The following is a 21,140-nucleotide window of genomic DNA, read 5'->3' as shown; positions in this document are numbered from 1 at the left end:
ATATATGTGGGAATTAAACAACACAGTCCTAAATAACCCATGGGTCAAAGACACAGTCGCAAGGAGAATTAGAAAAAAACTTTGAACTGAATGAAAATTAAGACACAGAACACCAAACGTGATGAGGCTCAGCAACTCAGTAGAGGGAGATCTATAGCTGTCAATGCTTTTTTTATTCCCAACATTTTATTTTTTTACTGTGGTAAAATACACACAACATAAATTTACTACCTTAACCATGGTTTATGTGTACAGTTCAGTGATATTAAGTCTATTCGTGTTGTGCAACCATCACCACCTGCCAAACTTCGGGACTGTTTCTTTCCATCTTGCAAAACTGAAACTCCCTCCCCAGCTTCTGGCAGCCATCAGTCTATTTTCTGTGTCTGATTTTGACTCATCCAAGTACCTTATGTAAGTGGAATCACAGTATTTGTCCTATGTCGCTGGCTATTTCACTCAGCACGATGCCCTCGAGGTTCATCCGTGTTGCAGCCGGTGTCAGAGTCTCCTTCCTTTTGAAGGCTGAATAGTATTCCATTGTGTGCATACACCATGTTTTGCTTATGCATCCGTCAGTGGGCACTTGGGTTGCTTCCACATTTTTGCTATTGTGAATTGCTTCCATGAACATGGTGTGCTAATATCTTTCCAAGCCCCTGCTTTCCGATTCTTTTATATGCCCAGAATTGGAATTGCTGGATCACGTGGTAATTCTATTTTTAATTTTTTAATGTTTGCCAACTGATTAAAGGATGTGACAAAGGATATGAACCAAGAGCCAGATGGAATTGATGCACAGGGCGAGGTATGGGTAAAGGGCTTGGAATTCTGTGCCCCCTCCAGGCGCATGACCCTCTCCACATCTCCACGTGTTCACCAATCCAGAAGTTCCTATTTTTTATTTTTTTGCAGGTTCACCACACTGTTTTCCACAGCAGCTGTATCATTTCACATTACTGCCAACAAAACAGGATAGTTCCAAGTTCTCTACATCCTTGCCAATACTTCGTTTTTAATTTTTTTAAATGTTTGTATTTGAGAGAAATGGGGGGGAAGGGGCAGAGAAAGAGGGAAACAAAGAACCCGAAGCCGGCTCCAGGCTCCGAGCTGCCAGCACAGAGCCCAATGTGGGGCTCGAACCCACCAGCAGTGAGATCATGTCCTGAGCTGAAGTCAGACACTTAATTGACTGAGCCACCCAGACATCCTTCATTTATTTTTTTTTTATGTTTATTTTTGAGAGAGCGAGCCAGAGAGAATGAGTGGGGGAGGGGCAGAGATGGAGAAAGACACAGAATCCCAAGTAGGCTCCAGGGTCCAAGCTGTCAGCACAGAGCCCAACACAGGGCTCGAACCCATGAACCCTGAGATCATGACCTGAGCCAAGTCGGACGCTCAACCGACTGAGCCCCCCAGGTGCCCCAGATTTTTGTTAAAAAAAATTTTTTTTTTCAACGTTTATTTATTTTTGGGACAGAGAGAGACAGAGCATGAATGGGGGAGGGGCAGAGAGAGAGGGAGACACAGAATCGGAAACAGGCTCCAGGCTCTGAGCTGTCAGCCCAGAGCCCGACGCGGGGCTCGAACTCCCGGACCGCGAGATCGTGACCTGGCTGAAGTCGGACGCTTAACCGACTGCGCCACCCAGGCGCCCCTGTTTTTTAAATATAGTAACCATCATAGTGGATGTGAGGTGGTATCTCATTGTTTTGATTTGCATTTCCCTAATGGGTGGCGACACGCATCTTTCCATGTGCTTCTTGGCCATTTGTACACATTCTTTGGAGACATGCCTATTCAAGTCCTTACATGGTTTTAATTTTGTTTTTTATCACTGGGGTTTAGGAGTTCTTTATATATTGTGGATATTAACCACTTATGACTTGCAAGTATTTTGTCCCATTTTGTGGATTGTCTCTTAATTCTGTCGATAGGGTCTTTTGATGCACAAAACCTTCAAATTTTCATGAAAGCCAATTTGTGAAAGTGATTTGTATATGTTCATTTCATTGAAATTCTGAGTAGTTTTAGAGCCGGAGGGAGTTTTGTAAAGAGGACGAATATTCTTCCCTGGCAGGGCAAATGAACTGGGGTGATCACTCTTTTGAATTGTTTGGCAACATATAGTAAGGCAACTAGGGACTTGTGTTAGTGGCCTCAGACCCCATCTACTGTTAGGACTGCCTCTTAGGACTAGAGGTTCTAGAAGCCTTAAAAATGTTTCGCCTGTATATCTAGGGTGAACCCATTACCAAAAAACTTTAGGACAAAAGTTGTCTTCTCCAAGCCCAGCTGTTTTGAGATAGTAAGTTCCGTAGGTTACTCTTACCATTAGTGATTTTGCCACTGGCTGCTTCTAAAAATGTTTTTTTTCAACGTTTTTTGTTTATTTTTTGGGACAGAGAGAGACAGAGCATGAACGGGGGAGGGGCAGAGAGAGAGGGAGACACAGAATCGGAAACAGGCTCCAGGCTCCGAGCCATCAGCCCAGAGCCCGACGCGGGGCTCGAACCCACGGACCGCGAGATGGTGACCGGGCTGAAGTCGGACGCTTAACCGACTGCGCCACCCAGGCGCCCCCACTGGCTGCCTCTAGTAGCTGTATAGAATGTTCATCTATATATACTTATTATTAAACTTAAGAGTTAACATAATCTGGAGTCTCGAAGCTCCCAGCTGCTTCGGAATGTAGTAGAGTGTAGCAGGAAGTATCTGAGCTTTGGAGGCAGGCAGGTCTGTGTTCAAATCCCACTCAGGCACTTGCTCGTATGATCCCGGAGATATGCTGCCTACCCTGTGTTTAGCTTCTGCAGCTAGAGTAAACCCTGCTCTCAAAGGCAGTTGTGAAGCCTGTAGGAACATACGGAAAACATACACACAGCAGTCCTTCTGGACGCGATGGCTAGGAATATAGCTTGTTGGAAGCAGAGCTCCACAACCTTTTGTGCATGAAATACAAAGAAAACAAGTAGCACTGGTTACAACACATTTATTTACGTACCCTGTTGTGTGACCGGGAGGTGCTTTTCACTTCCAATAATTGAATTCGGTTATAACAATTAAAATTCCAGAAGGTAAACTAGTAATTTATTGTTGCTCATGAGCATAAGTAAACAGACACGGTACCACATAAAGGAGTTTTAAACACTTCTCAACTTTTGGTAATAGCTTTGAATATGGACCACACACTTTGGCAGTGGACCTAATAAATCACCAGTAAGCGTGTAAATCTCATCATTCTCTTCAGACACAAGAGGAAAAATTTGGATTTAACTTTTGAATTTTAGGAATTTAACAGATTCTTAGGAAGCTGGAAAAGGCCGACATTACTTAAGCCTATCGTACTTACCACGAGTACAATGGACTGCTATTAAAAATAAAACGGTAAGCAGCAGTCAACTAATTGCTAGTTTCATTTTTTATGTTAATATTTTTTGAAAAGACTCGACCTCAGATGGCAGGCTACAGATGTTTGTTATTTCAGAGGAGTCTTAACCTACTAATTAACCTTTCACGGGCTAAAGGGACTCTGATCTCAAGAACTTGGATGGCATTATCGAATTGGGACTTTATATTATAGATTAGAAATAGTCATTTCCAAGAGACTGCATCATAGAGGACGCTCCTTTCAGAATGCCTTTATTCTTGGCTTCAAATCGTACTTGCGTGGTATTTTTAGAGGGTTTGGTAAATACTAACAAATGGGTACTCACTGCTAGGGCAGGACGTAAGAGTGTGCTGATCACCAAGTACGAGATTTTACATCACATTAAATTAAAATTATATACTGTTGGAAATAGACAAGATAGGGAGTTCCTAGATCCTAGAAAATATTATGGCTAAGGAAATAGAGAACTCAAGAAAAGAATCCACCTCCAAGAAACTATTTCAGGAAAATAGAGTTAAGTGCCCTGTCTTAGGAAAAAGGTTATTAGTAATAAGGAACAACTGGGACATCATACATCGTTTCTTTGGAGATTAAAGTGCGGGCTATGACGTGGCATATAAAATAATGCATAAAATAGTGCAATCTTCAGGTGCCATAATTTTTGTTTATTACACATAACCTATGTTCATGTGTCCATTTCTTCTAAAAAAAATTCAGCTGTAGTGACACCTTTAGCTTATTTATTTAGGCATTACTTATACTGTTTTACCCACCTTCGGGGCTACATAGAACATTTTAACATTTTAACAAGTAGAATAACAGCGCATACATCTTGAAACTACTAGAGATTAAGGCAAGCCCCTGTAAAGTTCAGTACTCCAAAAAACACGTTTTACCCAAAAAAAAAAAAAAAAAAAAAAAAAAAGCTGCTTCCAAAACCAGTGGCTTTAGACCAGATGGCACCCAATAGTTTTTAAAACAGTGTGATTAATTACTCTGACCACATCTGTGTTTGCCTCATTATTTCCAGGCTCTGAACATAAAAGAGGAACTGAAAAGCAGCAGGTTCTGTAACCTTGGGCTCTGAAATAATCCATCTTTCAGATTACGGCTCCGTTAGGGTGAGGCAGGGGCAAGTCCCCGTCATTGCCTTCTTACGCCTTTCCCCACGTGTCTAGGTCTATGGCGCTCACCTTACCCAGTTTACAAGTGGGCGCGACCCATGACGATAGAGAAGCCTCCCCTGAAAAGCAGCCGAGGGCGATTCGTGAAGTGCGGTGCCAGGACAACAACAACTCACACGCAGCACCGAAGCGCCTGCCGTCTGACACGGGGCGAGGCAGCTCCAGCGCGGGAGGATCATCTACACCTTTCCTGCCGCCACGTGGCAGTTTTAGCTGATGCCAATAACTTGTCATCTGCTGAACCTTAAATACCGCTACCCAAAAGCAAGTACAACAGCCATCAAATTGGTCAAGGCGCTATCCTAACATGCTTTTCAGCGAGAGATCTTCGGCCAGATTTAAGCCTCCAACAAACCGCTGATGAATGTGTTGTGCTTCATCCCGGACCGCTATGGGCACTGACCTCGTGACATGTGGTTACAAGCGTGTCCTCTGGAAATGTGGATTTTGAAACAGAAAAATCTACCTTCTGATAGTGTGAATGCCTGTTATGGAAGCCACACACTCATGTTAACTAATGGAAGACTACACATACATTTAGGGTATCTAGATGTGGTTTACAAAGGAACCTGGAAAAGTTGAAACAATTAACAACTGTTGATCATCTGAGGTTCTATCCTTTGATGCATCAGGATCCGACTTTGTAAACCTGTAAACATGTTACTTTAAAGAGTCTTCCTATCACCAGGAAAGCAGACTAGTAAAGGCCATGGAGTATCCGGTGGGCCTGCTCCAAAGTTAGGACAATATGGCTAAATCCTAGGATTACAAAAACGAGACCTGCTGAGAAAATGAGTTCCAGACGGGGACTTTTATGGATGACCTTGGCTGACAAATGTTTTTTGGAAATTGTTTTATTTTAAAATTACCTTCCCAACAAACCATGTAACACTTGGATGTTATGGTGTTTCATTGCAAACACACAACATTGTCAATGGAGTTTCCAAGTCAGACATAGAATGGACCAAAATCTAAGGACAGTATTCTGTAAGGACAATATTAAAAATGGGTAAGAAAAAGTTCCATTTGGTGAGGTTAAAGGATGCATAACCATGTCGTGTTGGACGGATAAAAAGGGTGGTAACCTTGTGCTTTTATTCAACTAAGGGACTTACCAAATCCTTAGGTTTTATGCAGGTGTCAGACTCCCACCTGGAAAGGGACAGTTTTCTATGTTACACCTAAACCTATTTTAAATAACTGAAGCCCACGGCAACAGTTGTTTAAAAGAACTCACCAGTCAAATAATAACTACATAATTTAGTACATTAAAATAAACCTAGGACAGTAAGAGGTGAAATGTCTCAAAAATATACAACTGGGGGAAATAACCACCGCACACAATTTGGAGGTTGTTAAAGTGACCGCTTAGAAGGGCGAACAGTGCAAGACATGCTTTTCCAGTTACACGCTCAAAACAGGAGTGCAAACGAAAATTAAAGCTTTTGTTTAAAGTTGTAGGATAAGGAAAGCCTGAAATTAACATTTAGAAGCTTCCCTCGGGTCATCCCCCAGAAACGAAATGATCAAAACGCTTTCTCGCTGTACGATTTTCTTCAGTGAGCTTCCTTTCAATGGCAAAACTGCATCCCACAGCTAGGTCCCCTACTCACCGCCGTGGTGATCGCCACACGGCTCCGTGAGCACACACGGTGGTGAGTAAGGGATACCTGTAGTCACCAGAGTCCGACATCAATAGCATCTTGGAGTTTGGGCTTCTGCCTTGGCCAGTGTACCTGAACCCTACAGAGAACAGACAAAGCGATGGGCTTCAGAGCCCTCTCGTTCCTGTAAGACCGGAGGGCAAACGGACTAACAGATTCCTCCCTAGAGGCGAGCTGCCGGGGTGGAGGGCGTGAAGCGCCGAAAGAAACCGCTGCTGCTCTAAAAAGTGGAGGAGTACAGAGGTTCCAGATCAATACCAGTGCAAGAGCTGTTTAAGTGGGCTGACTAGGCGATGCATGCATCCATCCATGCAAATGTAGGACATGGCCCCCAAAGAGAACTGAAAACATGTATCTAACAACTGGAGAAGTCCCTTGCCAGTAGTTTATAAAAATAGAGAGTCAATACTGTAGAGGCCCCTTCTACAGTCAACGCCATGGAAGTCCGTCTTAGTTACCCATTACTTCAATACCAAAAGCATTTACTACTTTTCAGACATTCCAGACAAAGGTCACTTATAACAAAAGGTCAGCTTTTTTTTTTTTTTAAACAAGATACTGTCCGTTTAAAAAGTAGGTCTCTTCTTTCAAGTGAAACAGGACGTTTTCTGTATTTGACTTAACTTCTAGTCTGTCCAGACTTTGTTTCAGGTCCTTCTGTAATGTGCATATACGCAGGACAAATAAACCGACTTTAAACACCATCCGCACAGAAAAAAGTGAACTCCTCGACATGATAGAGCAGGTCTGGTTAGTACAAATCTATTGCAAAGTAAAAAGAATCTGTGCGTCGGTCCCACCAGGAGGCGGGGACGCGGCGTCCCACCCGGAGGGTTCCAGCGGAAGGTGTGTCCCGAAAGCCCGAGAAGCCGACCGGGCGTCCGGGTCCGCGTCACCGTCACCGTTCCCGCCACCGTCGTCACCGCCAACGCTGCCGGGCCTGGTCCCCCTCTGCAGCTCCAGGCACGCCCCGCCTCACTTCCGGTTCCGGAGCCGCTTAGATTTCCTAAGAGAGTCCGTGGCCTCCGCCGCCTTTTTCCGCTTCCGGGGGGCCTCCTCGCCGTGCCCCGACGCCGCAGCGTCCCCGACGGCGCTCTCCATGACCTCCCGCAGCTTGTGCTCCAGCTCGGCCAGCCGCGCGCTCTGCTCGCCGATGATCTGCGTCTGTTCCAGCAGCTTCTGGTCCTGGTCCTGAAGCTGCTTCTGCTGCTCCTGCACTTTAGTGCGCAGCTCCGACACCTCCCGCCTGAGCACAGTCACCCCCGCGCCGTTGGTCTTCACCTGCTGCTGGAGCTTGGTGACCTCCTGTCGCGACGGGTTTTGCTTGGAGAAGAGCTGCATGGTCGTGAGGGCCGCAGAAGGTCCCGGAACTGTGGAGGGAGAGTTTCAAGCGGTCAGTCAATCACTTCAAACGTCTCACTCCTGGCAACACTTCAGTAAGGAGGCTTATTTTGAAGCGGGGTATCATCGTAGCAGGACTCCCGCTATCGCCTCTTGAAAGCCCACTCGGTTTACTGCGTTAACTTAACAATACCGGAATCTGACTTCTGATCCTCCTGTTCCTGCCACACGATGCGCACCGCCAGCACGTGGAGAAGGGCACTTACTGACATAAACCTGTCCTAAGTATTATAAAACGTTTTTAAGACCTACTAAGAAAACAAAAGTAGTAAAATTAGAATACGATTATTTTCTGTCTTATTTCTCACGTGCAAATACAAACGTTAGACTTCGAAGTACAGGCCTATCATGTTCTTTAAAAACATTTTTTAAAAATCTTTATTTTTGAGAGAGAGAGAGAGAGAATGTGAGCAGGGGAGGAACAGAGAGAGAGGGAGACACAGAATCCGATGCAAGCTCCAGGCTCTGAGCTGTCAGCACAGAGCCTGACGCGGGGCTCGAACTCATGAGCCATGAGACCGTGACCTGAGCTGAAGTCGGACACGTAACCGACTGAACCACCCAGGCGTCCGCCCCAAGGCCTATCATGTTCGTAAGTCCTCTGTGCACTTAGATGTAAAAGCTTCAACTTCAGCCAAACAGAGATGCCATTAAAAAAGGGGGGCTACATCACACGTGATGATCATGAAGAATTTCTGACATGCAGGAAGGATCTGGAATCACTCTGTTTTAGGAATAGAATGTAACATCGGCATAAAAAGCACTATCCTAGGGGCACCAGGATGGCTCAGTTGTTAACCATGTGACTCTTGGTTTCTGCTCAGGTCATGATCTCAGTTCAGTAGTTTGAGCCCAGCATAGGTAGGGTTCTACACTGACAGGAGCCTGCCTAGGATTCTCTCCCCTCTCTCTGCCCCTCCTTCTGTCTCTTTCTCCCTCTCTCTTGGCCCCATCCCCGCTCACACTCTCTGTCCCTCTCTCTCAAAATAAACAAATAAACTTAAAAAAAAAAAACAAACCCACTATTCTAATCTACCTTTAAAAAAATGTTACCTCTTGTTTTCTACAAGAATGGTGGATCTGTTCATACCCTGCATTCATCTCTCTTTCTCCTGCACACACACATAAGCAGGATATTTTCCTCGACTGACACATCCCTCCTCCTCCTCTCTCTGCTTACCTTTATCTGATTTCCACGAACCACATCGAGGCTTCGATCAATCCTTACCTCTTGTGAACTCTCAATCAGACCAGTCAACAATGACTCTATCTTCCTTAAGATTCTGTCTGTCCTAATTGTTTGGCATTTCAACGGACACTTCTTTAAAATATCTCTCTTGCCGGCGATAATTTCATTTTGAGTCTGCATATATCTTACCTGGGGACATAGTAAGATCCTCGAGAGCAGACACCACGTATTACACTTCCTTTTAGTCTCCACAGGACACAGTACAGTGCTGTGCGCATAACAGGTACTTGATAAATAACTGACGTATTAACGCTGAGATGCTGTAGGCTTTATTATTAAATTACAGACAGCCACTCGATTACCCCACTGAGTACTCCAGGGAGCTAACTAATCCAAACAAAACAAAATGTCTTACTGAAAGTGTTTTCTTGATTTAAAGTATTTGCAAGGGTTGAAGATATTCTGAACAATTTGGTCTTTCAGTAGATAAAGGCACAAATCTCTAGGCTATGATGTACTTTTGCCAAATAGCTACCACAGAAGAAGTGACAGTGTTTAAAATACCTTTATGCACCTTGTCTTTTAAAGTAGCAGCCAGACAGCCCGGGGACTGAAATAATTACCTGAATATTCCATGATGAAGAATTTGGGTTTTTTTCCCTCGTATGTTTAATTGTTTTAGCATAATGGATATTAACTAGTCAGAAACAAACAAAAAAACAAAAAACTCCCTATATCTATAGCTCTTCACCCAGAAATTCTAACAAATGTATTGTGAGTCAGTAGCTATGGATATGTACAAAGATTTAGCCACGAGACCGTTCTTCAAAGTGTAGTTTAAATACCGAAAAACTAGAGACAAATGTGCTTAACGGTAGTGGATCAGTTATGCAAGTTACGGTCTCTAATCAATCTATCATTAATGATCATGTTACAGATACACATTTACACACAGAAAAGGTCAAGATATATGATTAGATGGGGGGAAAAAGTGAGTTACAAAACTCCGCGTGTTACTTTAAACGGAACATATAATAAACAAGGATACCTGGAGGAGAGCCCATGAGTCTTCCAGAGACGTCTGATCCTGGTAATTTCCTCTTTAGAATTGGGACGATCTTTTCATCGAAGTACTCCATCGCCATGGAGGAAATATCCCTTAACTCTTGAAGTACTTCGTGAGCTCGCTGAGGGGCTCTGGTAGAATTGACGTATCTCAACACACGGTAAATCTCGTCGATCACCTAAAGTAAAGAGTTCTCGTTAGCACTTTCAAGTTTGCTTTTAAAAGGCAATGGCCCAGTAAGGAGAGAAGGGCCAGCCCCTCCTCCGGTCCCCACAGAGACCAGAGGGCCGGGCCGGCTCTAACACTCCCCGCATTTCAATCGCACGTTTCTACAGATCCTCTGTATCAGGCGCTGGGGCCGAGGGAGCATGAATAAAATACAGCTCCTGTTCTGAAGGAGACCGCAGTGAAACCGGGCGACACATGGGTGGGGCACGAGCCGCTTCGCTCCGGCCCCAGACCACCCCCCACCCCGGCCCCAGTGCCTCCCATAGTCCTTTCCTCTCTCGCTGTCGGCAGGGGCTCGATCCTCCGGGTTCTGTTTCTGTAGACCGGCTGTGGACCGGAATGAGGTGTCCCCAGACCCCACTTTCCCGCGATCCCAAAGGGTAGCAAGAGACTCCTCCCTTCGCGGGGAATTGCCAGTGGGGGACACACAGGCCTGGCAGACACGGAGGAGAAACCGTTCCGACCACCCTGGCTCCCAGTTCTCTTACTGGAACGTAGCTGAACCTGCATTTCCACCCTCAGCTTTCATCCCTAGAACGAACTGATAAATCACACCTGTCAACTCATTCGTACCATATTCTCTTTAGTGTATGCGGGCTTTTAAATATATTGTGAACACGAGCTATCTCTTTCCATTTGCTCAAGTCTTCCATTAGGGAAAGTAAACTCTGGGGGTGCCTGAGGGGCTCAGTCGGTTAAGCATCTGACTTCGGCTCAGGTCACGATCTCACAAGTGAGTTCGAGCCCTACATCAGGCTCTGTGCTGACAGTGTGGAGCCTGCTTCGGATTCTCTTTCTTTCTCCCTGCCCCTCCCCCACTCGTTCCCTCTCAAAAATAAATATTAAAAAATTAAAAAAAAATAAGTGAATAAAGATAATTAAAAAAGGCAACATTTCTAACTTTTACTACATACAGATTATTTTAGTCGAGTGGGATAATTCATGTTTTCAGTAAAATTAAGAACATTCTCTTTCCAAAAATTATATGCAAAGGACAAGATGAAGGAGGAATGACCATGGCACGCCGGCCCCACGACGCTTCTCCCATTCGGTCACCAGTGGCTGCAATGGCACTTATTAAGAAAACACGGTATTTACCCAATGTTCACAATATTTCACTTTCTAATTGGGTTTAATTACTTTAGCAGCAAGAACGTAATGGCGGAATGAGTCTTGAGGTCTCCTGGAGAGATCACAGGCCACAGGTTGGTCACTTAAACTCTCTTATTTTAGTAACTTTTGATTTTCTACTTCTCAGCAGATCATTCCTTCAATCTTCTTTTTCTTTTTCCAGTAATCTCTACACCCAACGTGGGGCTCAAATTCACGACCCTGAAGTTAAGAGTCATGTGCTCCACTGACCGAGCCAGCCAGGCGCCCCCGGTCGCTTAAACTCTTACTGGCTGTTTCTACAGCTTTCAAACGTGCCACATGCCGAGTCCTACCTGAGCGTGAGATGATAAAAATAATGAAAATATTTTAAAAGTAGGATACATACCAGATATGGTGAGGGACCACCGTATTTTTAGAACACGCAGCTCACCGTGTCGTGCTCATGTTTGCTTCATTTCATTTGTTTTCAAATTTTTATTTAAATTCTAGTTAACATATAGCGTAATACTGGTTTTGGGAGAATCCGGTCACGCTCGTGTTTCCACTGGCACAGCAGTAAATGACATATTATGGACACGATTTAAGTCTTCAGACTCTTGTGAGTGAGGGAGAATTTCTACACTGTTCAGCAAAGTTCCTATCAGAAAACTGAACCTCCTGTGTCCTCAATTTTTTCTCACTTTCCATCTTTTTGTACTTGAGATCTTTTTCCCTTCTACCCCTTTAATCAAACATTTTTGTTCATAGTTTAAAATCTGAAGTGCATTTAAAATTTTCTGAAGATTTGTATGTGGCATGTGTTTGACTGTATCCTTTTAAAATTTCTCTTAGAATACTAGTCAGTTTCAGAGGCACCTGGGGGGGCTCAGTCGGTTAAGCGTCCGACTTTGGCTCAGGTCGTGGGTTTGAGCCCCGCATCAGGCTCTGTGGTGGCAGCTCAGAGCCTGGAGCCTGCTTCGGATTCTGTGTCTCCCTCTCTCTCTCTGCCCATTCCTCACTTGTGCTCTGTCCCTCTCTCTCAAAAATAAACATTAAAAAAAAATATTAGTCGGGGCGCCTGGGTGGTGCAGTCGGTTAAGCGTCCGACTTCAGCCAGGTCACGATCTCGTGGTCCGTGAGTTTGAGCCCCGCGTCGGGCTCTGGGCTGATGGCTCAGAGCCTGGAGCCTGTTTCCAATTCTGTGTCTCCCTCTCTCTCTGCCCCTCCCCCGTTCATGCTCTGTCTCTCTCTGTCCCAAAAATAAATAAACGTTGAAAAAAAAAATTAAAAAAAAAAAAATATTAGTCACAATTTCTTTTTTAAGTTTTATATTCTTGTATGGTTTTCTCAAAGGTGTTTTCCCTGTTTTATTGTGTTTTGTATCAGTTTGGTGATTCTTTCCTCTCTGTTCCCATTTAAGACTGGAGCACACAGACGGCTCATAGGAACCCCTTGGTCAGCGAGGACAGCGGGTGGGGTGGCCACAAAAGTCAACGTGAGAACAGACTGATTCTTCTTTTTTTCTTTCTTTCTTTTTTAAAGTTTATTTATTTATTTATTTATTTATTTATTTATTTATTCAACGTTTATTTATTTTTTGGGAGAGAGAGAGACAGAGCATGAACGGGCGAGGGGCAGAGAGAGAGGGAGACACAGAAATGGAAACAGGCTCCAGGCTCCGAGCCATCAGCCCAGAGCCTGACGCGGGGCTCGAACTCACGGGCCGCGAGATCGTGACCTGGCTGAAGTCGGACGCTCAACCGACTACGCCACCCAGGCGCCCCTAAAGTTTATTTATTTTGAGAGAGCATGAGCAGGGGAGGGGCAGAGAGAGAGGGAGACACAGAATCCCAAATAGGCTCCGCACTGACAGCGTAAAGCCTGACACAGGGCTTGAACTCACGAACCGGGAGATCGTGACCTGAGCCAAAATCAAGAGTCAGACCTTAACCGACTGAGCCCACCAGGCACCCCCTCTTCTTTTTTCAATGTAAAGGCTCGGGGACTGTTTATATTTATTTTGGGACACGTACAGTAAAGGGAAGAAATGCTCCTAAATAACACTGATTTTTAAGAGTGTCTTCATGTTAAAATCAATTATAAAAGAAACAAAAAAACAACATTCTGGAACATTCGATAAACTCAAATTAAAGGCTATTTCTCAAAACAAGGGACCCGTGTTCTTAAAAAAGGTGAAGATCGAGACAACACAGAAGCAGCACAGGGGACTACTCCCATGGGGGGGGGGGGGGCGGACACTACTATCCCAGGGGGGACATTAAGGAGGTAAAGTCTGCGCATGACCCCAGGCTGGGTTCTGGATGGAGAAAAAGCAGCAGGGAGGGTTATCGCTGGATCAGGGATGAAATCTGAATGTGGGCTGTCGGGGAAGTGTTACCTTATCAAGGTTACATTTCCTGATTTTGATGACTGTGCTGCTCAGTAAGAGAGATGTGCTTTCTCAGGAAATACATGGAAATATTTCAGAATAAAGGATCACAGTATCTCCACTATTTTCAGAAAAAAAAGCCAGATTCAGAGAGAGAGTGAAACAAACGGGACGGACAAACAGTAAACAATTGCTGGATGTGGAAAAGAGACACACAGGAGCTCAGTGTGCGATTCCTGCAATTTCTGTGTGAACGTGAAACTGCATCGAGACAAGAAGTTACCAAAATGAGAAGAGATTAAAAAATGCTACCCCACCAGTCCCCCGCCGCCTCTCCGGCCAAAACACTAAAAACAAACCCACAAAACCTAATACGTAGATTTGAAGTTTGTTCGGGGGAAATCTAGACTCGTGACCTCGCATCATCACTTACACTGAAAATCCTGACTTTGGGGAACCAGCATGTTTCAGCAGAAGTGTTTCCGGGGCCCCTAGTAATGCTTAAGAACAGGGACGTGTCCCTGTCTTTCTCCTTCCATGTCCCAGAACGGTTAGCTGGCCTCTGCTCACTTGTGTGCCTCAGCATGTGTGAACTGCCAACACGGACCACGAACTTACTGTAAGAAGTGGGACTTCCAGGTCAGAAGGCTTGAAAACCGTACGCGGGGGTAAGCCCGGTATCTGCAAGCTCTCAGTTCTGAGAGAAGATGAACGGAGGACCAACAGAGCGGTTGGGGTCGGCAGCTGCGGCCCTGGTGGACCCGCAGAGGTCTCACGGGAACACAAGCACACACGTGTCCTCCCCGAGTGTCGTACACGGCTGTTCCCCAGACAGGAGGAGCTGTGACAGACCACGTGGCCTGCAAAGCCAGAAACACGTACCGCCTGGCCTTTTACAGGAAAACTTTGCGGATCTCTCCCCAGGGAGGACAGTGGCAAACTCCCAACTGCTCTGAACTCTTTAGAGATCTTCTCCTAACGCCGTTACCAGTATCGTCCCCGTCCAGAGACGCCATCTTAACCCCCTTCCGTCAGACCTGGTTTTTCGCTCAGTAGAAAGGCAGTGACCTAGCTGTGAGGAGTTGGAGAAGGGACCTGTAGGCTGAAATCATTTTTATTTTTATCTGATATTTTTTAGAAAGAGAGAGCAAGAGTGTGCGAGCGGGGGAGGGGCAGAGAGGGAGAGAGAATCCCAAGCTGGTTCCACGCTGTCAGCTCAGAGACCGACTGGGGCTTAATTTGAGCTCGTGACCTGAGCCGAGATCAAGAGTCAGACACTTAACCGACTGAGGCCCCCAGCAGCCCCTAAATCATTTCTAAATAGAGACTCGCAACCCAGCCTCCCGTGTCAGCCCCACTGTCGCCGGTGCCTGGAGCTTTCCAGAGGCTGGCTGTGCAGACAGCGCTGCCTCCCGGCTCCCCACTGCCCAGCTAGGGTTTAAACTCCTCCGCTCTGCCAGGCCTGCTGCCACTGGTTCGTGTACTTCCCAGCTCCCAGACTTCTGGTGCTCTGCTCTCCTGACCTCGCTCTCACGGGTCTCCGTCTTTTCCTCCTCTTTAAAATTAGCTCCTTCGCTATCTGAGCAAGCTTTGGGACGGGTCAGAGGTAAACATGTATTCAGTCTGCCATCCTGGACCTACCATTTGATGTAAAGAGTAAATCTGCTCTTTCGAGAATAATTTTAACAAAGCTTTTTTTCCAGCCGTTAGTGTAAAATCCCAAAACTCTGGTATAAATCAAGTGTTCTCATTTAAACTGCAATGTTGATATGACCCAGATTCACTTAAGTAGCTCATGAGAGAGTAATTTCCGAATGAACTGCTTCCTATAGACCTGAATTCTAACGAAGTGCATATGTTCTATACAAACCAGAGAAATGAGTTCCCTTATAAAGTATGAAAACTCCTGAACTTTTTTTTTCATTTTTAATTTTTGAGAGAGAAAGTGCAAGTGGGGAAAGGGCGGAGAGGGAGAGAATCCCAAGCGGGGGGGTCGAACCCACAAACTGTGAGATCATGACCTGAGCCGAAGTCCAGAGTCGGACGCGGAACCGACAGTCACCCAGGCGCCCCAAGACGGCACTTTTAAGAAACAAAATAGCCCGAGATGAGTTAAGCGCGATAATAAGAACAAAACTCGCTTGTGTTTTCTGGTGGGGTTGTCTGTCAGGTTTACAGGAGGAGTAGCAGTCACGGGGAGTTTCTGTGAGGGCACGGGCACTACTAAGAAAAAATGGGAGAAAATGGTAAAGAACACAACCGGGACATCAGAAGGCTCGAGTGTAGCTTTGGTCAAACCCTGCACACTCCCTGCACGCTCGCCAGGCCGTGGTTCTCTTCCCACCGGAACACGAGTCCGGGCACAGACGAGCACTCTGCGAGTCCCAAGTGGTTCGCGAATGTAAGAGGAAGGGCAACGGCTGGGGACAGGGCCGGGTGGACAGCTGTACCCAGGGGAAGCCGGGCACCGGGCTCCTTCGCACCTGCTCTCCCGCGGGGGGCGCAGAAAGGCGCCCAGGGCCTACTGCACCTGAAAACCGCACACTTTCTCGGCCGTGGCTGCCTCGGCTGCTGTTCTGCTATAGAAACGGAGCGAAAAGTCAACAAAAACTTGCAAAACCCAGCAGGACTCATCTGGATCTGACCTTATTCATTCAGACAGCGAAGACCAGCGTTCCAATTCTGTGACCCTGGTCACTCGGACCCAAGACCGGAGACATCGGTAAAGGCCAGACACCGACCAGCTTCGGCTCTGCAGGCCACGTGCACTTAGCACAAACTACTCCACTCTGCTCGGTGACGATTGGCTGAATCGGTTTTGAGGTTATGAAAACCGTAAGATGTTTCTTAAATATCCATATTCTTAACATTGAGACATGCAAAAAAAACCCAGGAGACTGTAGGGGACAACCTATGCTAGTTCAATGGACTTCCCAGAACACTTCAGTGTTAAGGCCGATAAAGCAGACCTGGACAAAATCTGGCGTAAGAATCAGAATCTGATGTTTCCGACTGGTCACCTTCTACAGTTAAGTACCCCACAAAAGAATCTGTAGCTAGTACGTGGGAAGTGAGATATACTGAAGAATATTCCAGGGGTGCCTGGATGGTTCAGTCGGTGAAGCATCCGACTCTCGAGTTTGGCTCAGGTCATCTCATGGTTCGTGAGATTGAGCCCCACGTCAGGCTCTGTGCAGGTGGCGTGGAACCTGCCTGGGATTCTCTCTCTCTGCTCCCCCCCCGCCCTCCCACTTACTCAGTCTCTCTCTCAAAATAAATAAACATTAAAAAAAAGACTATTTCAAATAAAATAAGAAAGGGAATCCCTCCCATAAACTCACAGAAAATTGAAACTGAAGAAAAGTATATAGAAAATATTACCAGTGTTCATGATCCATGGAAATGACAGAAAAAATTTTTTTTTTTTTAAATTTTACTAGGTTCCAACCACAGTAAGGGCATCTTTTGCTACTATCATTCACTCTCCACGTCTTCCACACACGACAGACACAGACCGTGCCTGAATTTACTCTCCACTCCGGCAGCAAGAGGCCGTGCCGGAGTTATATACGCCGCAGTACTTGTCCGCAGCGGGAGTGGCACATGGAGGGCTGGAGTCTCAGCTACCTTGGGGACAGTAAATATGCCAGAGGAGACTTACACCTGTTAAACAACTCTCTTCCTCAGCCCTGTGTGTGCCGCTATCCAGTGACCATCTATTCTTACCAAACCTGGAAGTTTCTGAGTTGTCTTCAGGAAACACTTCTCAAACACGACCACACTAGCCTGTCCCTCCCCCTCCCCCCAAACTATAACAGTTGAAGGCGGGGAAGACACCTATCTTGTTCGCTGCCGTTCTTAACAAGGAGTACAAAGCTCACAGATGTGTTCTTCAGCATGAACTCTTTTTTTCCTTCATATTTACGGAAACGGTGTATTAACTGGGGTGCCGTATAAACTTTCTAACAAGCTTCGAGAGCACAGCAGGGCTTCTGCTGTTCGCTTCCTAACGTGAACCTTGAACATGAAGATCACATACGGGACGTATTTATATCAGTTTCGGTACTGAAGCTAAACAAATCCATTCACAGAAACTCAGTCCAGAGAGGCAGGAACAACTCGGACGCTTCAACAATCACTTTCTAGTAATTTCAGCTTAAGCAGAGCGACCAGCTGTCCTACGTAAGCAATCCTAGTTTACCTTTCCTGGGATGAAGCAACAGAGATTGGAATCCACATACTTCATGAAAGTCATATTTAACAGCGAGAGCCTTGTTTCCACGGCGGCAAGAATGTCTGCGTGGCGAGCTAACGAGTGGTTTCTTCTTTCTGACTCCCTCCTGTAATAAAGGAAAGCATCATGAACGAAGTACTGTGGACCAAAATGTTAAGCAATGAAAATGCCTTGGGGCGCCTGGGGGGCTCGGTCGGTTGAGCATCAGACTCTTGATTTCGGTTCAGGTCCTGATCCCAGGGTTGTGGGACTGAGCCCTGTGCTCGGCTCTGCACTGAGTGTGGAGCCTGCTTAGGATTCTCTCACTCATGTTAAAAAAAAAAAAAAAAAAAAAGCCTTACTGAAATAGTCTGAACATTTACATGTTACTTCAGATCTCTACAGTCGGGTCACCATTTAACTGTAACTAACGATCAATGAATCGCTATATCCAGAAATCCCTGCCGAAGACTAGTACGCACTGGTGAAATACTTGAAAAAAAATGTTAGTTTCTTTGTGTTTTGGCTATATCGAGCCGAATGGCCATTTGAATCAGAAAAATCAGGTAAAGGAAAGAATTACAAAGGGACACAGAGACAAGTGAACTGTATGTTTTTACCCATAAAATCAGCTCAAATTTTTAAAGTTTCACTGGGAAGTAATTCACACGTAAAATTCGCTTTTAATGTGTATAATTTAATGCCTTTTAATATATTCACAGAGCTGTGCCCCCATTAGCACGATTTAACTTCTCGACATTCTCACACCACAGAAAGAGGGCCCATAACTGTCATCAGTCACTCCTACTCCCCAGCCCTTGGCAACCGCTGGTCTCCTTTCTGTCTCTCTGGATCCGCCTATTCTGGGCACTTCAGATATCTGGAGTGGTAGCGCCTGCAGCATCTTGTGTGCGTCTTCCTTCACGCAGCACGCTTCCCCCGGCTCAGCCGTGTTGTAGCGTGTACCCGGGCTTCGTTCCTTTCTGTGGCCGACTAATATTCTATCATATAGACACGCCACCACTTTGATTATCCGGTCATCGGCTGATGACTTTTGGGTTGTTTCCACTTCCTGACTACTATGAATGATGCTGCACTGAATGCTCCTGTCCCAATTTTTTTGTGTGGCTATGCTTCCATTTCTTTTAACTATATACCTAGGAGTGAAATCGCTGGGTCCCATGGTAATTCTATGTTTAACCTTTTGAGGAACGAAGTGTTTTCGCAAGTGGCAGAACCAGTGTACGATCTCACCAGCGATCTGTGAAGGTTCCGGTTTGTCCACATCCTTCCCAAGACGTTTTGTCTTTTTTGTTTCAGCCGTCCCAGTGGGTGTTCAGTGGTATGTCAGCACTCCGCTGGGCAATGCCCTGCTGACCGATGATGCTGAGCCCCCGTACGTGTGTGCTGGCCTTCAGTTTATCGTCTCCGGAGAAATACCTACTAAAGCCCTTTGCCCACATTTAAATTGGGTTATTTGTCAGTGGATTAACTCAATTATGTTTCTTGTTGAGCTCTAAGAGTTCCTCGCACAATCTGGACACAAGTCCCTCATCAGATGTATGAGCTGCAAATATTTTCTCCCCTTGTGTCGGTGTTTTTTTCACTTTTTGATGTTGTCCTTTGCAGCACAGTTTAAAATTTTGATGAAGTCCAGACTTTTTTCTTCTGTTACTTGTGCTTTTGGTGTCCTAGCAAAGAAACCACTGCCTAATCTAAGTTTATGGAGGTCAGGACTCTGTTTCCATCTAAGGGTTTATCGTCCAGCCCTGACGCTCACACTTAGATCTGTAATCTATTTGGACTTCATTTTCGTAGACGGTGTGGGGAAGGGGTCCAAGTTCATTCCTTGGCGCACAGACACCCAAGTGTCCCAGCGTCATCTGTGGAAAACATCGCTTTCCCCACTGAGTGGTCTTGCGTCCTTGTTGAAAATCAACGGAGTAAACGTATCAGGATCTATTTTCCATACTCTCAGTTCTGCTCCGTTGGTCCATATGTCTGTCTTTGTGTCGGCAACACACTGGTTCGATTACTGTGGCTTTGCAGTCAGTTTTGATACTGGGAAGAGGTAGCACTCTACCAACTTTGTTCCTCCTTTTCAAGATTGCTTTGGTTATTCGGAGTAAGAATTGCAAACGAACCGGTCATTTTCTGCAAAACAAGACAACTTGGATTTTGACGGGACTTGCAGTGAATGTGCAGACCAGCTTGGGGAGAACTGCTGTCTTCACAGTATGAAGTCTTCCCATCTGTGACCGTGAAATGTCTCTTTCAAGTCTCTTCAAATCCCCTTTACCAATGTCTTCTGGTTTTCAGGGGACAAGTCGTCTTTTGTTATAGTCATTACATACATCTTATCCTTTTTGATGGTACTGTAAATGGAACTGCCTTTTTTTAAATATATTTGAGAGAGACAGAGACAGAGCACGAGAGGGGGAGGGGCAGAGAAAGAGAGAGGGAGACCCAGAATCCGAAGCAGGACCCAGGCTCCGAGCTGTCAGCACAGAGCCCAACGGGGGGCTCAAACCCACAAACCGCGAGATCATGACGTGAGCCAGAGCTGGATGCTTAACCGACTGAGTCACCCAGGTGCCCCTGGGATTGGTCCTTTCTTTAAAGTGAGCTCTCGCCCGATGTGGGGCTGGAACTCAACCCCAAGACCAAGAGTCACATGTTCTACCAACTGAGCCCGCCGGGAGCCACCCCCCTTTCTGAGTCTAGCTGACACACAGTGCTACATTCGCTTCAGGCGCACAGTGTGGTGATTCAACGTCTTATGCCACGCTCGCGGCAATTGGAGCTGCCGTCTGGCACCACACAGCGCCGTGACAGTACCCTTGACTAGAGTCCCTGTGCTGTGCTTTTCATCCCCATGACTTACTCATTCCGTAACCAGAAGCCTGTATCCCCCACTCCTGTTCATCCACTCTGTCCATCCCTGCACCCTGGAACGGTGTTACTTTGGTTTTTGGATCATCTATTGCTAGTACGTACAATTACACAACTCCTTTTTGTGTATCGATCTCACATCTTGTGGCCCAGCTGAACGTGTTTATTAGCTCTAACCATTAGTGGACTCCTTATGTACGCGATCACATACGTGTCAGATCACGTCACCTATGAAAAGAGAGTATCAATTCTTCCCTTCCAACCTGGACGCCTCTTATTTCATCTTCTGGCCTAACGGCCCTGGCTACAACCCCCAATAAAATGTTGAACAGAAATGGTGGACAAACGAGGGTCAAAATCACTTACTGTGATCTGGGTACCCTTCCCTACAAAAATCTGGAAACCGTGTAACACGTCAACTTACCCAGATT

At 45.8% G+C, this 21,140-nt stretch overlaps 1 protein-coding gene across 2 annotated transcripts in view; it reads right to left on the bottom strand.

Moving 5' to 3' along the window:
• Positions 1 to 2,976: 2,976 nt before the first annotated feature.
• FBXO28 (F-box protein 28) overlaps positions 2,977 to 21,140 on the bottom strand; it is a 30,290-nt gene continuing 12,126 nt past the window's right edge. Inside the window, exons 3-5 of one of the 2 annotated variants that reach the window (XM_043568661.1) lie at positions 17,806 to 17,944; positions 9,878 to 10,073; positions 2,977 to 7,609 (exon numbers count right to left, since the gene is read on the bottom strand). In XM_043568661.1, the coding sequence (XP_043424596.1) occupies positions 7,215 to 7,609; positions 9,878 to 10,073; positions 17,806 to 17,944 (730 nt within the window). In that variant the 3' untranslated portion in view covers positions 2,977 to 7,214. Of the gene's footprint in view, positions 7,610 to 8,597; positions 9,098 to 9,877; positions 10,074 to 17,805; positions 17,945 to 21,140 lie in introns of those variants that run through there. The other variant, XM_043568662.1, reaches the window with a different exon arrangement.

Source organism: Prionailurus bengalensis, chromosome E4 (genome assembly GCF_016509475.1).
Source record: "Prionailurus bengalensis isolate Pbe53 chromosome E4, Fcat_Pben_1.1_paternal_pri, whole genome shotgun sequence".
NCBI lineage: Eukaryota > Metazoa > Chordata > Mammalia > Carnivora > Felidae > Prionailurus > Prionailurus bengalensis.
Note: the sequence above shows the minus strand (reverse complement) of the source record. Positions and strands in the feature narration are given on the sequence as shown.